Source organism: Musca domestica, unplaced genomic scaffold (genome assembly GCF_030504385.1).
Source record: "Musca domestica strain aabys unplaced genomic scaffold, Musca_domestica.polishedcontigs.V.1.1 33, whole genome shotgun sequence".
Classification (NCBI taxonomy): domain Eukaryota; kingdom Metazoa; phylum Arthropoda; class Insecta; order Diptera; family Muscidae; genus Musca; species Musca domestica.
The window spans coordinates 7,313,112-7,330,130 of record NW_026712312.1 but is presented as its reverse complement, the minus strand read 5'-3'; the positions used below and the strand labels follow the sequence as shown (position 1 = coordinate 7,330,130).

The window sequence follows — 17,019 nt, the reverse complement described above, 5'->3', positions numbered from 1 at the left end:
CATTATGCGCTGGAAATGAAGCGAGTAACCTGATTTTCTAACAATTCTTGGCTGGCACCTGTTGGAATGTCCAAGGTCTGCGGCCAAAATGTTTACATGTCCAAAGCTTTAATAAACCCTCCAGAATATTTTCGTGATAATATTCGGCATTTATTCTGATGCCACGGTCAATTAATACGAGCGGAGAGCGACCATTGGCTGTTATGGCGGCCCACACCATCACCATGGCCGGCACTTGTGTTCTGGTGGCCAATGAGTTATTTTTCAAAATTGAATTGCGAATGTGTTTATTTGAATTAAAAATTATAAAATTCGATTTATAAATTTAATTTAATTTTTAGTTAAAATATTTAAATACAAATCGATTTTTTAATATCATTCTAGTTATTATAACAAATTTAATCCTTGAAATTACAAACAAATTAAATATGAATTGCTTAATATTACTTTTTTTGTGTTACGTATTTCACTTTAACGGATCACTTCAACATGGGCTACATATCAACATTGTAAAACTTGGCATAATTTTCACATACTTTATAATTATCATATTGTGTAGCATATCTTTAGGAGCACAATATAGCATGTTATTTAATAAAGAAAATTGTAATAATAAATAGATTGATAATAGATCAATATTAAATTTTATATTGGGGGAAAACTACAAAACATGAATGGAATGTTGGGGTTATTCCGCAAAATTAAATCTGAGGTAGTAAGACAATACTGTTTTGTCTAAAAATTTTAGAATTTATTGTCTATCAACACCGAAAATATGCATTTCTTCTGTAACTGAATTGGAAATAATTTCAAATTATTTTATTTTATATTCATAAGAATACACACACATATACAAACTGTGTGTATGTTTTGACAGAATAGGGGGGCACCAGAAGAAAAAAAATTGTATTTAGGGAGTAGCTTTGTTCTACTTTCTGTAATTGTAATTGGTCTTTGTTTTACCTTCATGCTTTGACTAGGTCCTAATAAATGTTGAACCATTTTCTTTTCAAAAAATGTGTCAAATAAACCTTTTTCTTTGTTCGAAGTGCACCATCATAGATAGGGTATACGATTTTGATTATACCGGTGTGGACACCGGTATATTTGTTGAAGCCACATAAACAATAAATATTCTTGAGCAGCCTTAAATTCTAGGTGCATTTAATAATAATAGTCGGGATCGAGCAATTAAACTAAATTTGTTATGTGTAGGTAGTATTTTAAATCCGCAAAAGCTATGGGATGTTGAAGGAAAAAAAATAATTTGATTCAAATTTGAAAATTTGGGCAACATATTTGAATTTGAATCGATTTTAACAAAAAATTACATATGTATTTGAATAATATTCAAATAACTAAACTGAGCGTATACGCTTAAAACCCGTAGTTATCGAGTCCAAGTTTCGTTGTCGGCAAACGGAGAAAAAAACGATAAGTTATTGAAGCAGATGATAAAATGGGTAGTGTCTTTTATTATAAAGTTGTAAGTTCAAAAGCTGCAGTGGACGCAAAAAGAGGAGATATTGATTAAAAAACAAGTAAAACAACATTAAGTTCGACCGGGCCGAACTTTTAATATCCTCCACCTTAGGGTAATGGAAACATTAGAACCAATTATGACCCACAAATACCAATTTTTAGACATATTCGTGGGAAAATGTGGCAAAAGTCATCAAAATACCGAATATCGGGAGATACCGTTGTATGGGGGCTATACCAAAGCAGACAGACAGACAGACGGACATCGTTAAATCGACTTCGAATTTTATGCTGATTATGAATGTATATACATTATGGGGTCTACGACGAATATTTAAACATGTTACAAACGGAACGACAAAATGAATATACCCTCCTTTTCAAGATGGCAAATTATTTTTTATTCGCCGCATTTCACAGGGCACAAGTATCAATTTATGTCTTGAAATTGTATAAAAGGTCTTCTCCACAACAATCAAATTAAATTATTAGCCGGGTTTAAGCTTCATTCATAGTGAAGGGTATAAACAATTCGGACCGATCAAACACAGCGTCCTTTCTACTTTCATGACTTAGTCACTTATTAAGATAGTATTAAAAAATGTAGAAAGCTTATAAACGACCTCCAGTACTAAGGTGTAAAGAGTTTAAAGAGTACAACATGCGTTATCTTGCCATTTGTACAAATGATTGGAAACGAACACACCAATTATTAATTTAAGTGCGTGAAAAAATATTAATAAATGTTCATAAAATAAACTTAAATCCTTAAGTTGTCGTGAATGACCTAAATTCTCTGCTCTATTGTCTCCGCAATATAAAATGAAGGGAGCAATGAAACATTTTTTGTATTTACAAATTCTCTCAATGCATAATCATGCATTTGTCAAATTAAAATTCAATTAACTAAAATAAAACCGGACTTTTAGTACATGTTTTGCACTGGCATTTCATTTCAATAAATAAACCGTGGCAGGATTTGTTTTTGGATGGCCGCAAAACGATGCATTACCACTTTACCATCTTTAGTCGGTTTTGATGTGCCATAAAAAGTAGTCGGTTGGTAAACGCTTATCTCACTCCAAAAAATCAAATTCCTCCCACAATGTATAAGAAGAATCGTTTAAAATGTGAAATGTGAGTTAAACGAATAAAAAAATAAAAAAAACTGGATCAATTACTAAAAAGAAATTAAATCGAAATTTGGGAATGCAGCAAAGAAAAATTAAAACACAGTAAAAAATATTTAAAAAGTTCGACGGTGTGATGAATTTAGATGGATGAATTTTTATTTACAAGATTCTTAAATGAATTAACATCGGAAATTCTTTAATATTACTGAGCGAAGCTAGAAATAAAGATGTTTTTATGGAAATTACGAAAAATATAACAAAAGAATGTGATATATAATTGGACAACGAATGTGAACATTTAAACGGAAAATAATTTTAAAGAATCGGTTTTTAGAAGATTACATTTTTACTTCTGGACTATGTAAAAGTAGGAGATTTGAGGAATCTACCCCGATTAAAAGACTTATGATTTCCTTTTCTGCATTAAAAATGAAAACAAAGTTCTCACTGGATAGTAAAATTAGAATCTTCGTTAAGTTTGTTAAAAGATTTTGTAACAAGAGGTGTTATTTGGATATTCGAAGAAAAAACACAAAGGAATGCACTTATAATGAACAAGTAAAAAAGCTGTTTAATACAGTAAGATCGAATTGTTAATACCCTCCGGCATTGGTAAAGTTACACTTTTTAAAATATGTTTGTAGGACCAAAATCGGATTATCAATTATCTTTCTGTGCAGGAAAAATTTTTGAAAAATTCGAAATTTTGTGGGGAAAGTACCAGAAAGAATTGACCCATATCGCCCATCTCCGAACTCAATCTAAGCTGAATAATAATATTACGATATACCAAGTTTGGACCAAATCGGATACTCCCTTCGAGAGTTATCGTGCGCATCAGCCAGACAGATGGATCGATTGAAATGTCCTGAAACGGATTTACTCCAAAGAGAGCAAAAAACGACAAGACACGTTTTGACTCCATAACCCTCTCTAGCCGTAAAATGATAAAACTTTCAAGGAGGCAATGTTATCTAAGGGATATATGAAAATCCGGGACCTTTATATAATTATATCCCACACCAAATAGTGGTATAGGGTATTATGTATTTGTGCATTTGTTTGTAATATGGAGAAGCAAACGAGATAGATCCATAGTTACTTTTGAGGGTCTTCATAGAATCACTTTCTCAGTCGGTTTATGCATGTCAGTCAGTCTGTCTATCTGTCAGTCCGTCCGTCCATATATTCTTGTGAAAAAAGTGCAGTCCAGACAATATTCGGCTCAAATTTAGATATAGCTCCCATATACAGGGTGAGATAAAAAAAACTGCAACAAAGTCAAACGTCATAATTTTGACATTTTTTTTAAATTTTATTGAATGAAAGCAAAAAATGTCGGAAATAGCATCAAATTTTAGAATAAGTTTACATTTGTTTGAATTGGTCAACTTTGGTATGAATTATAGGCTTTAAACGGCCAATGAAATCGTCACACGCTGTCCGAATGTTGCGAAGCGCTTGCTTGAAGCGAAGGTGCACATTTTCAGCTGACCTCTTCGGCAGGTTAACACTATCATTTTGTTTGTTTACAAACTGCTGGACAACGAATGTTATCTCATCGGAGAAAACCAAATTCGGCAGTTCACCACTTTCGGCCAAGCGAAGCAAGTCTTTACCTCTTTTGAGTCTATTTTCTTTCTGTTGCGGTGTAAGTTCTTGCACTTTTTGGAATTTCAATGGTTTTACACCGAGCTCATTTTTCAATATTTGCCGAATGGAATATTGCGATATGTTCAGCTCACGAGTCATTTTTCGGCCACTGCGACGCGGGTTTCGATCAAGTCGCTTCTTTACTTTTCGAACCATTTCTGCTGATGTCCCCTTCCTTGACGTCGGGCTACGCTACCAGTATCACGGTAATGAGCGATGGTAGGAGACACAAAAGATTTATTAACATTTAAATGCTGGAGTGCTCTAACGATAGCCACTTGTGGTTTTCCAGTCGAATGTAAAGAAATCACACTATCACGGTTGAATTCCATCACGAATATTTTTTTCTGGAAAATTCTTACCAAAATGCCTTTGTACTTATAAAGGTCTTTGCTTCTAAAAAATATAATTAGCTGTCAATGGAATAATTTTAACAGCTGTCGGGCGAGTGGCTTAGAAATGACAGCAGTCTGAAGTTGGTTGCAGTTTTTCATCTCACCCTGTATATTTGTTCCCTCTGAAACTAAATTATAGCTGCTCTAAAGCAGCTATAGATCGATAGATGGTATGGTCTACTTCAAATAATTTCTTTTGTTACGAGGGCTCTACTAAATATGCATAGGTGAAGGGTATCATATAGTCGGCCCGGGTTTTCCTTGAAATATTTGGCCAAAATCATACAAATTCCAAGAATTCCGAAAATAAAAATTCCTTTGAAATGTGTCTAAATACTGAATATCGCAATCAAGTCAATCAGTAAAGATTTTGATGTACCTCTTTTTTAAAATCCACGCTGTAATCTTTACAAAAATGATTTTAACCAGGCGACTATATTCTAAACTTGTTTGAGGTGTACCAAGAAAAGTTTTTTTTTTAATGAAATGCCAAGTTTAGACCCCATAAAATTAATATCGAAAATTTGTCTATTTTTCTAGCAAAGTGAAAGTGAAAATGCTCCTCTTGAAATTCATCCACCTTAGCCAATTTAAAATTTCGTGTAATCTTTTATAAAACCGTTGAACTCAAAGCAATTCCGGTCAAAAATGGTTTGGTAATCTGGTTTAATTGTTAAATCAAATCGTTTTTTTTTTTTTCATTTGCTTTCATAAAAACCAGTTAAAGAGAACCCATTAACAATAAATATTAAAGCAAATAAATTTTAAAGGAATGAGAATTTGACTTCGAATCAGGTCAAAAATAAACGTGAACAAATCTGCTTTCATGTTAATATTTTTTTTAATATTTCTTCTCTTATTTCAGTGCCAAAATGTGGCTATGTTTTTCACTGATACTATCACCCACCTCAGGATATGAATATTTACCACCGCATGTATCGTTCGATCCAGCCGAAAATTTTCACAATTCCAGTGAATATCATCTTAGCCCACAATTGGTACAGACCAAGGTTTCCGTGTACAAATACGATTATAATCCGGAAAATGAATTAGATTTCTCAGCAGGACATAGGAAAAACCCAGCCCATATTTTGTTGAAACCCTTACTTTCTGATAATCTTGATTTGCCTTTGATTAAACTACCGACAAGTAAAAATCGACCTATGGAAATAGTCTTCGAAGGCAATGCATTGGAATTTGATTTTCCCTCGGAAGAGGAGAAGCAGGCAGCCCTTAAAGATGGACGATATAAACCGAATAATATACTGCCCATAGATGTGGATGTCTATTCGCCAAGTGAGACCCCAATTTTTTCAAGAATTCCAAGGTTATAAAGAAAATAAAAATATATTTCAATTCCAGGTGATGGCAGTCGCACTCAGGTATTTATGACCATACCACGTTTTGATAGAGGTCCGCCATACTCTTTGGCGAGGGTTCGCAATGAACCTGGTCAGTCTGGCATAAAACTGGAAGCCTATCCTGATTATTCCTGGCACAGTTCATATGGAGCCAACTGCAAGGGTCTGGCCTCGGTTTACAGAGTTATGGTCAGTAAAGGCTGTAAATCCCATTTATGATTTTGTTTTCCTTTCTAATTTCAAATTTTTTTTTTCTCTTCCAGATTGATCCCTGCAATCGCATGTGGATATTGGATAGCGGTGAAATTGGCCGAAATCACACCTGTAGCCCCCAAATTGTTGTCTTCGACATACCCAGCCACAGAGAGGTCCATCGTTATGAGTTGCCACGCAAGGTATATGTCAAAGATTACAGTCGTCTGGTCACGATTGTGCTGGATGTGGCCGATCCCCCACCCCATGGACGTTGTGAGAAAACCTTTGCCTATCTGGCGGATGCAACCTCTTTTGCCCTCGTCGTCTACGATCATCAGAAACGAGATTCGTGGCGTATTGAAAACCGTTTTACCTATCCAAATCCACATTTCAGCAAACACACGGTGGCTGGTGAAAGTTTTGAACTGTTGGATGGGGTATTCGGCATGTCTGTGACTCCACATGGCTTGAATATGCAACGCATGTTATATTTTCATTCGTTGAGCAATGATCTTTTGGCTGCTGTTCCACTGGATGTTCTTAACAATGGCAGTTATTTTCGTATCGGAGATATATCGGCCCGCCTAAAAGATTTCCATGCAGTCGGCCAAAGAGGTGTCCAGTGCACGGTGTCCGCAATGACACCGCACGGCTATTTGTTGTGTGGATTCCTAAATCCAATTGGAATTGTTGGTTGGGATATAAGGAAACCGTACACTGCGGAAAATCGCATAACGCTGGCAGAAAATCACAAAACCCTGCAGTTCATTGGCGGTCTTAAAATTGCACCCAATGCCGAGGGTAAACTTGAAGTTTGGATGTTGTCAAATCGTGCCCAGAAATTCTTTAGCGGAACAAATAATTTGAAGGAAATCAATTATCGGGTGCAGAAATGTGGTTTGAATGAACTGTTGTTAGGTCTACCGTGTTAGCTGTAAGATGGAGGGGGTCCGACACCTCCAATGTACTGATTAGTTTTAATTATTTGTATTTTTATTAAAAAAAAACAATACAATTCGTTACTTTAGACAAGATATTTAGTATATCTGTTTACTTTTTACTGTTTTCATGCAAAAAAAGAGAGAGAGAGAGAGAAGAGAGAATTTGCAGCACAATTCTTCCAATCTGTATACATAAAAGACTAGTAAAATAACTGTTTAACTAAGAATCGTCACCCATATAAAATAGCTGAAGTTAGAATCTTGAAATTTTGAACAAGGGTCAGTATTGGGTTTTTGCAAATTCGTACTTAGAAGGTACGAAAAATACTAAAATGTACTAAAAATTAAATGATTTGTTTTGGACAAATGGAATGAGCTAGATTTCTGAAATTGGGAATGAAAGTCACTCATGGAGTGCAGGATAGATGTACCAATGGGTTTTTGGAAATTTGAACTTTATGAAAAGTTCTAAAATGGTACTAAACTTCTGAAATGGTACCATTTGGTATTATATGAACGGATAGAGCTAAAAACTTGACATTTGGTATGAGAATCTAGGTTGAAAAATCAGGTTGATATATGAATATGGTTTTGGAAATGTGTACTAAGAGTGCGAACTGTACTAAATGGTACGAAATTTGGAACAGTGTGATTTAGGGTGAACGGATGAAACTAAAGTTTTGAAATGTTATATTGGGGGCCCCTGTTGGTGGCTGGTTTGTTATAAAGAGGTGTTTTTGGAAATGTATACTACAAGTTCGCAAAAAGTACTAAATAGTACTGTATTTAGTACAATCTTACATTGGGTGAAAAGATAGTGCTTTCGGAAATATGTTCTATAACTGTACGAAAAGTACTAAATTTGGTATTGGTTGAATGAAAACCAGTTTGATATATGAAGATGGTTTTGGAAATACGTGCTAAGAGTGCGAACCGTGTGAACGGATGATGCTGTAATTTTGAAATTTTGTATTGGTGTTCCCAGTTGATGGTTGGTTTGTTATAAAGAGGTGGTTTTGGAAATGTGTACTACAAGTTCACGAAAAGTACTAAATATTACCGTATTTAGTACAATTTGGTATTGGGTGAACAGATAGTATTGAAATCTGAAAATTGATATTAGGTTTGCTATTCATGTGTAGCCTGGACATGTGGAGGTGGTTTCCGAAATGTATAGTATAATTGTACTAAAAGTACTGAAAGGTACTATCTTTGGAATTGGTTGAATAGATAAAGATTTAAATCTGAAATTTGATGTTTAGATTACTGATGGTATCTGTGTTTGAGAGTTGGTATTGGTTTGGAATGTGTCCTAAATTTTGTACGCAAAATACAAAATAGTACCAAATTTTGGTATTGGGTAAAGGATAGGACTGGAATCTTCAAATTTGATAGTGAGGTCTCTGTTGGTATCTGTGGTTGAGAGTTGGCGTTGGTGTGGATTGCGTTTCATATTTGTACGAAAAGTACTAAATTAGGTATTGGGTGAAGGGATAGAGCTGGAAAGTACTAAATGGTACTATATTGGGTATTGGATGAAGGGATACGACTGGAATCCTCAAACTTGATATTGGTATGTGTGTTTGAGATTTGGCATTGGTGTGGAATACGTTCTATATTTGTATGAGAAGTACTTAATGGTACTAAATAAGATATTGGGTGAAAGGATAGAGCTGAAATGCAGAACTTCGATCTTGAGGTCTCTTTTGGTATCTGGGATTGAGATATGGAGGTGACTTTTAAAAATTGTACAAAAAGTACTAAATGGTACGAAAGGAATTCGGTGGAGGAATATGGCTAAAATCCTAAAATTTGATATAAATTTCACTGTGGGTATCTGAAATTTAAACTTGGAGGTGTTTTCGTAAATTTGTACCATAATTGTCCGAAAAGTACTAAAATGTTACTAATTTTTGTATTGAGTGAATATATAAAGCTGGAATCCCGAAATTTGATTTGACGTCATTCTTGGTAACTGGGATTGAGATATTGAGGTTACTTTTAAAACTGTACGAAAAGTTCTAAATAGTACTACATTCGGAATTGGGTGGAGGAATGGAGCTAAAATCATGAAATTTGATATACATTTCACTGTGGGTATCTAAGGTTGAGATTTGGATGTGGTTTCGGAAATTCGTACTATAATTGTGGTACCAAATTGGATATTGGTTGAAGGGATGGAGCTAGAATCGCGAAATTTGATATTGAGGTCATTGTTGGTATCTGGATCTCAGATATTTAGATGGTTTTGGAAATGTGTACTATAATTGGATGAAAAGTACTAAATAGTACAATATTTAATATTATAAGGGATTAATAAGAGCTGAAATTTGACATTGAGGTCACTGTTGATTTCTAGCGTCTGTATATGTAGAAATTTAAATAGTTTTGGACAGAAAAATTGCATGTGGGTCCATTGTTCAATGATTTTACTAATATCCTCATCGGTAATCTTCAAAGTGAAAAATGTTCATGACTTTTTGGTGTAAAATGTAAAAATCTTACTCTAATTCTTTTCGAAAAAAATCTTGAATGATAAATAAAACCTTGAACGTCGGAAAATTTAATACGATGAATTAAGTTTTGATTAAAAAAATGTCATTGGAGCGAATCTAAAACTTTAAGGTGTTAAGATTTTACTGTACATTGTTCCTCCAGTAAACCCTCAGCAATACAACTCTAAAAATGTCTTTTTCTCCGTCTCTCAGGTTTGCAGAATATTGCATGAATTCACGATAAGTACCGTTAAACCCTAAAATGTGTTTTGTTGTATTCGCGTGTAGTAGAATTTTATGACAAATACTTTTGAAGAATAATTTGACTTGGACTCAGATGGACTTGGACTTCAAAATCATACAAAAAGGACCAAACATCCACTTGAATTTTGTTGCACAATGTAATTGTTTGCGGAATTTTATACTTGTTGTTCCCCATCTTATGTCCAGGTAAGCTTTTCTTCTATTCGAATTGTCCTTAGCAGCTGTCTATCAATATGCGTGCTACTTAGAACTTTTTGTTTGAAATGCGTGCAGACATTATCTAATTAAATATGGAGTTCAATATATGGTACCGGTAATCATTTTATTTTTACATTTTTTGTTTGCCGTAGTGATTTCTGTGGTTTCCTGATTTCGCCTACAATTTCTCTCAGGCGACGAAAAACAGTCACAATTGTTTACTTTTATTTCAAAACATAAGGGCTTAACGTACAAAAAACGCAGTTAATAAAATTTTCGTCACCGCACTTTCAGACAGTTTATACTTGAAAATATCCATATGTCGTTCGCTTTTCTCCATATCTTTGTAGATGTTAGAATATTGGACCTACAAACAAAATATATTGCTTCTAACTAAATAGTGATAACTTTAACTGCCATCAATGTAATGAGCCTTTGTTACATTCTTTGAAACCCTCCTAATAAACCTGTGTCAATAAAACTCAGGAATCAACATCACAGACAAGTTATGAACCCAACTCATTTAAGCCCCCGACCCCACCCCATCTAATCGCATGCTAATAAAACCAACGCATGTATAAATGCACGCCCACATTTTTCTTCTGGAAATTTTATCAAAGTGGTCATTTTTTTACCAAAACTGTGAGATTCGATATGGCCAATAAAATTATAAAGAATTCTTTGGGAAGAATTTGTTTTGGTTGCTTCTTATATTGGCTTCTATGTGGTTTTCCCCCACCGCGGAACCAGTAAATCAATTTCATGGCATTTTACAGTATTAAGTGGTTGGTTGTACGCAATCCGTGGTAATAGAGAATGGAAAACCTTTTTTCCACTTAATGGTAGCAACACAGCTATTTTGGCTTTTTCCCGTTTTGGGTTTTGTTTCGAAAATGTAAACAAATAAATAATCGCTATATGTGTGTGCGTGTGTGAACATCAAAGACCTTTTTTTCATCTTTTGACAGTTGTAATAATTCTTGGCCACACCACTGGTCACTTGATACCGTATCGAATGCCGCCAGCCCAGCATGATCGTTAATACCTGAGAAGTTATTGTGAGTGTGTGTGATAACAATGATTGAGTTGAAAGATTGGACAGGGTATATGGGTGTTTCCACTTCAAATCTTAAATGGAAATTACAAATTTGTGAAAAATATGATTTAATCAATAGAGAAATCTTAATAAAAAAAATTACGGAAAACGAATTGAAACTCTCTGAGAAACTAAATGATATTAGAGATAATAATCATAGACAAATAAAGGCATAGACTAAAAAGTTGTCTCATCTGTTATCTTCGAAAAAAGTGCTTCAATAGATGTCGTTCATGCTGTGTGAGAGCATTAAAATATTCACTCAATTTTCTCAAAATACAAAATATTGAATATTTTCATGATTTATTATTATTTATCAATTGAAAATGAAACAGTGACTTTGTTTACATTTACATTACCCAACTATGTCCTAAAATATAAAAATATAGAACTTAAATAGCAGAAAAATGAATAAATTGTTTTCGAAGTCGAGTGACTTCACTAGCCCTGAGTGACTTTACTGGCCCAAGATCAACCATAGTGACATCTGCCGGAAGGGGTAAATTTTAAAACTTTTTAGTCTATACCTTTATTTGTCTATGTAATAATGTCGCCGAATGCCCAATTGTGTTCCAGCTGATCGCTTTTTCTGTTGAGTTTATCGATAGCAATCGATCATTGTCATTTGACGTTGGTAAACCACCGTGTTTGGATTCCACTTTGCCTCTCATTTGCCTTTTTGTAATAATTTCTGTATTCTTGTGAACAAAATGCGGGTCGCATTTATTATCCGATTGAGATGAAATTTTCCAAACAATATTTGTATGGCCCAAGGATGAACGCTATTAAAATTAGTGAGAATCGGTTCATATTTGGATATAGCTCCCATATATATCTTCAACCGATTTCGGGTTAATTGTGCACCAAATGGCCAATATCAGTCCGAGTGACCTGAATTTTGGCACATGCGACCGAATTCAGTCTAGAAGCAAGTACATCAAACTTGGTAAAATCAATTCAGATATAGCTATAGCTCCCATATATATGTTTCATCCGATATGGTGTTTAAGTCCCTCACATTCTTAATATGCATTCGACAACAATGATATCCAGACATCTTATAGAGCTCGGAATGGTATATAGAGCTCGGAAATACTTTTTCCAAAATTTTATTGAGATTTGGATGTAGCTTCCATACATATCATTAATCCGATTTCAGGTTTATTGTGCAAATAGTGACTAATCTCAACCCAAGTGGAGTGAATTTCGGGGCGTACGTTTCCATTTTGTGGAATTCGGCTCCGATTTATATTTTTTCGAAGTGATATCATGCACTCTATAGAATCTCATTTGGTATAAAATATTAAAATATATCCGTCAAATTTAGTGAAATTCGATTCAGAATTGGATATTCCTCCCATATATTAGTTGCCCCTAAAACCAAACTATAACTGCTCTAAAGCCAAATAAATTCTTTTGTTACTGGGTCGGCCACGCCCGTCTTTTGTCTTTTTCCTTACTGTTTTTTGAAGAAATAAATATAACCATATTTACTGGCACGTTACAAGCCAATCTCCCAATTTTGGATTTTATTTAGTTACAGCCATAACAATATGGAACATCATACCTAAATTCAAGAATATACATTTATCTTTCCTAGAACTTTTTCATTGACGGGAAATAGTTTCAATATTGGTCTATTGGACCATAGTTCTCAGTATGTTTCATTGTGCTTGAAAACAAAATCAACAGTCTGTGACAACCACTAACAACTCAAACAAACACACAACATCAAACATGAAAACTCAGCAGGGAAGAACAAACAGTGGCTTCAACTGAGGGGGAGAAGAAATGTTTTCCAAACCAAGATTTCAAACTAAATACACCAGCATCTCGAAATGACAGTACATTTAATGAAAATTAACTCTCCTATAACAGAACTGTACAGGTACGAATTTTCTGTGAGTAAATACAAACTTTTCTCTGCTTCTAATATAACAGCTGATCATAAAAATAACAAAGCAATTAGCGATACTAATGTGGTTACACAGGTTCATACCCAAAAGTCTCCTCATAGACGAGCCAAAGGTCTTCTCATAGAAGACCCGACGATCTTCTCATAGAAGGCCAAGGTCGAAGGTCTTCCAACAGAAGAAAATTTGGGTCAGTTTCTCTCTTGGTCCAAAGGTGTCAGATGAGGCGTGATTTTCGGTAAGTCGTACTAGAATGGTATGAAAAGTACTAAATATGGTACCCTTTGTAATTGAAACACCAGTCGGGCTAGAAATTAAATTTGGGATGAGGGTCGCTGATGATCTTATATAAATGTCCCAAAGGTTTTATTTATTATTATTTTTTTTTGGAAATTGCATAAGTACTAACATATACTATACCAGTTCGTATCATGTTCATGTCGTGATTAAAGCTAAAATCTTGAAATTTAGAAAGGAGATCAAGTTTGACGATTATTGTCGATGTAAGGAGGTAGTTTTGGAAGTGTGTATTCACGTATTCGAAATGTACTAAACTGTACTAAATTTGGTACAATTTGAATTTAGAGCAACGAATGAGGATGGAATCCTGAAATTTGAAATTAACATTACTGACGGAGTGTAGTATTTGGATATGGAGGTAGTTTTCGAAATTTGTACTTATATGCACGAACTTATGTGAACTAAATGGTACTAAATATTACTATTGCATTACAAGACTGAGGTATGAAGGTACTAAATAGTAGTAGATTTGATACTATTAATGTTAAGCGAGAACCCATGGAGTTGGAATTCTGAAATTTGGAAATATTATAACTTTTGCATTGTAGGATTGGGGTGTGTAGGAAGTTTTGGAAATTCGTACTTATGTGTACTAAAAAGTACTAAATTTGGTAAAATTTAAGAACCAATGGAGTTGGAAGCCTGAAATTTGGAATTACGATTAGGATATGTATTAAGTTTTGGAAATTCGTACTTATGTGTACTAAATGTTATCAAATGCAGTACAAATTGTATTTGGCGAACCGATAGACCTGGAATCCTGAAATTTGGAATTAAGATTACTGTTAGAGTGTAAGACTGGGGTATGTAGGAAGATTTAGAAATTCGTACTTATGTGTACTAAATGGTACTAAATTTGGTAAAATTTTGGTTTGGTTTAACCGATAGAATTGGAATCCTTAAATTTGGAAATAATATTTCTATTGGAGTGCAAGATTAGGACATTCGTACTTATGTGTACTGTGTGGGCGAACCGAAAGGGTTGGAATTCTGAAATTGGGAAATAAGATTCCTACTAGATTCTATGATGCAGGTTGTTATGGAAATTAGTACTTATGAGTACTAAATAGTATTTAAATTGGAATAATTTGGTTTAGGTTGAACGGATGAAGCTGAATTTTGAAATATTGTTATTGGGATCCCTTTTGGTGGTAGCTTTGTGATAAAGATGTGGTTTCAGAAATGAGGTTATAATTGTAAGAAATGTGCTGAATGGTACTTTAATTGGTATTGGGTAAAGGGATAAAGATAAAATTCTGAAATTTGATATTTAGATTACTATTGGTATCTGTTTTTAAAATTTGGCGGTGGTTTGGAAATGTGTGCTATATTCGTAGGAAAAGTAATGGATAGGGATAGGAATCCTCCAATTTAATATTAAAGTCTATCTTAGTATTTGAAATTGAAATATGGAGCTGGTTTTGGGAAATGTGTACAAACATTGTTCGAAATGTACTAAGTGGTACTAAATTGGGTATTGGATGAAGGGATATAGCTGGAATCCCAAAAATGGATATTAATGTCTCTGTTGGTATCTGCGATTGCGATATGGAGATGTGTACTATAATTGTACGAAAGTTATTAAATTTGGATCAAGGTTTTTACTAAAAAAAATAGTACGATGTATGAAGTTTTGATTAAAATGTTTTGTCAATCTGAACAAATTGTGCATTTTGAGTACTTAACAGGACTATCACGAACTGTTGGAACGAATCTTAAAATTTAAGGTGGACTTTTCGCTGACGAAGTAGCGGGTCTGGCAAATGCCCGCTATTTTGTTTCCTTTTATGGGGGATAAGTTGTTTTGTTTTGAAAAATCAGCTGATTATCTGTTTACTTTCCATAGCTTAAACATTACTCTTTTAGAAATAAATTGCTAGACAATTTTTGTAGAAAAAGTAATCAGATAGAGCTAATATATCCCCAGTAAGAATTTGCAACACAAGTGTCAAAATTGTTCTCTTCACTCTCCGCCAGACAGACTGGACACAAAATGTTGTAATGATTTTCACAAATTATTGGCTTATCGTACTCACCTTATATTTCTGGTTTTCTCATGAAATGCACTGTAAACTTACACTGAACTCTATTCCCAAGAGCATTCGAAAGACAAAGCGGCATAAACAGTCAATTAGGCCTTGTTAGCGCCTATATGCACTCGCAAAGAGCAAACAAAGGTCTGCTGGGAATTTTCGGTATCGACAAGTGTAGTCAAGATCAAGGATCACTACACAAGACATTTTATCATTTCTTTGCCGCACACACACACACACACACATGTACACAAGTGTCTAACAGTGGGTCTTCTGTTAGAGTCAACGAATGTCTGAATAAACAAAACGACAAACTGGGAGGGCTCGTCAAACAACGAACGAGCAAATAGCGGACAGAAGGTACAAAAGGGTTTCTTCCTCTCTATGTCTGACCAACAAACAGTCAAGCCGGAACGAATTAGTGCTATGTGTGTGAATTTCAGTTGAGAGCTAAAACACAGTGGGAGAGTTTTTTATTGCACAGTTTTGCTTATTAAGGAATTAAGCTTAAAAACATGATGAATGATATGAGTTCGTAAGTTTAATTACATTTCGTTATAGCATTTTCGGACATGGCATTGTCCAATCTTTTGTTAAAGTTTTAAAATGGAAATTGAGGCCCTTTGTGGGTGAGGTACCAGAATGGGTTGGCAGATATATATCATCTTCACAACAGATCTTTGGTTGGCAAAAATATTTAGATGTGTGAAATTTGAAGAGGGTTGGATGCTTATCTCGCTTTCTTTGAGCGTTTTGTTTTTCGAAAATCTTGAACCCTGTTTGGGGGAAGTACCAGAAGATATGGTCCAATCTGGATCATCTTGATAACAGGTCGTGTGTTAATGGAAATATTGAGATATACAAAGTCTGAATGGAATCAGATGTTAATTTCGTGTTTTATGAGCTTTATGGATACTCAAAATTTTACCCTTTATGGGGGAGGTACCAGAAGGAGTTTACCCAGACCTTGGGTTAGTAAAAATATTGTGATGTGTGTAATTTGAAGACATTCGGACTCTTATGTCAGAGTTATGATTATTCAAAATGTTGAGCCTTTGTGGGGAAGGTACTCCATCAAGTACCTGAACCGATATTTTCGATTTTTGCACCTGCCCTAGCACTGATGAAATATTAGGTTTGCAAAGTCGGATTATCCTTTCTCTTTCTGTGCAGTAAAATATTTTCTTTTAAAATATTGACATTTTGTGTGGAAGGTACCAGAAGGAGTGGACCGACATTGCCCATCTCCGAACTCGATCTAAGTTTGACAATAACAATACGATGTACCAAGTTTGAACCAAATCGGATACTGCCTTCGAGAGTTATCGTGCGCACCAGCCAGACAGGCGGAAGGAGGAACATCGCTAGATCGACTCAAAATGTCCTGAAACGTATTTCGAAACGTTATTTCGATGAGGCACATTTTGGCCATATCAAATGATATATATCCTCTCTAGCCATATGGCTGAGGGTATAAAAATATAGATTTATGCCAAAACGATTCGAAATGATTTCCATCACATACCTGAATATCTCCACCACTGTGTTGTATTCCACACC

The 17,019-nt window shown here is 34.6% G+C and overlaps 2 protein-coding genes across 2 annotated transcripts in view; one reads left to right on the top strand and one right to left on the bottom strand.

Moving 5' to 3' along the window:
• Positions 1-17,019, bottom strand: part of LOC101888471 (protein AAR2 homolog) — a 107,284-nt gene that overhangs the window by 8,408 nt on the left and 81,857 nt on the right. The window lies entirely within an intron of this gene.
• Positions 5,397-7,223, top strand: LOC105261634 (major royal jelly protein 1). The gene is made up of 3 exons (XM_011292977.3): positions 5,397-5,959; positions 6,026-6,213; positions 6,288-7,223. The coding sequence occupies exons 1-3, from the start codon at positions 5,536-5,538 to the stop codon at positions 7,149-7,151; spliced, it is 1,476 nt and encodes a 491-aa protein (XP_011291279.2). The 5' UTR covers positions 5,397-5,535; the 3' UTR covers positions 7,152-7,223.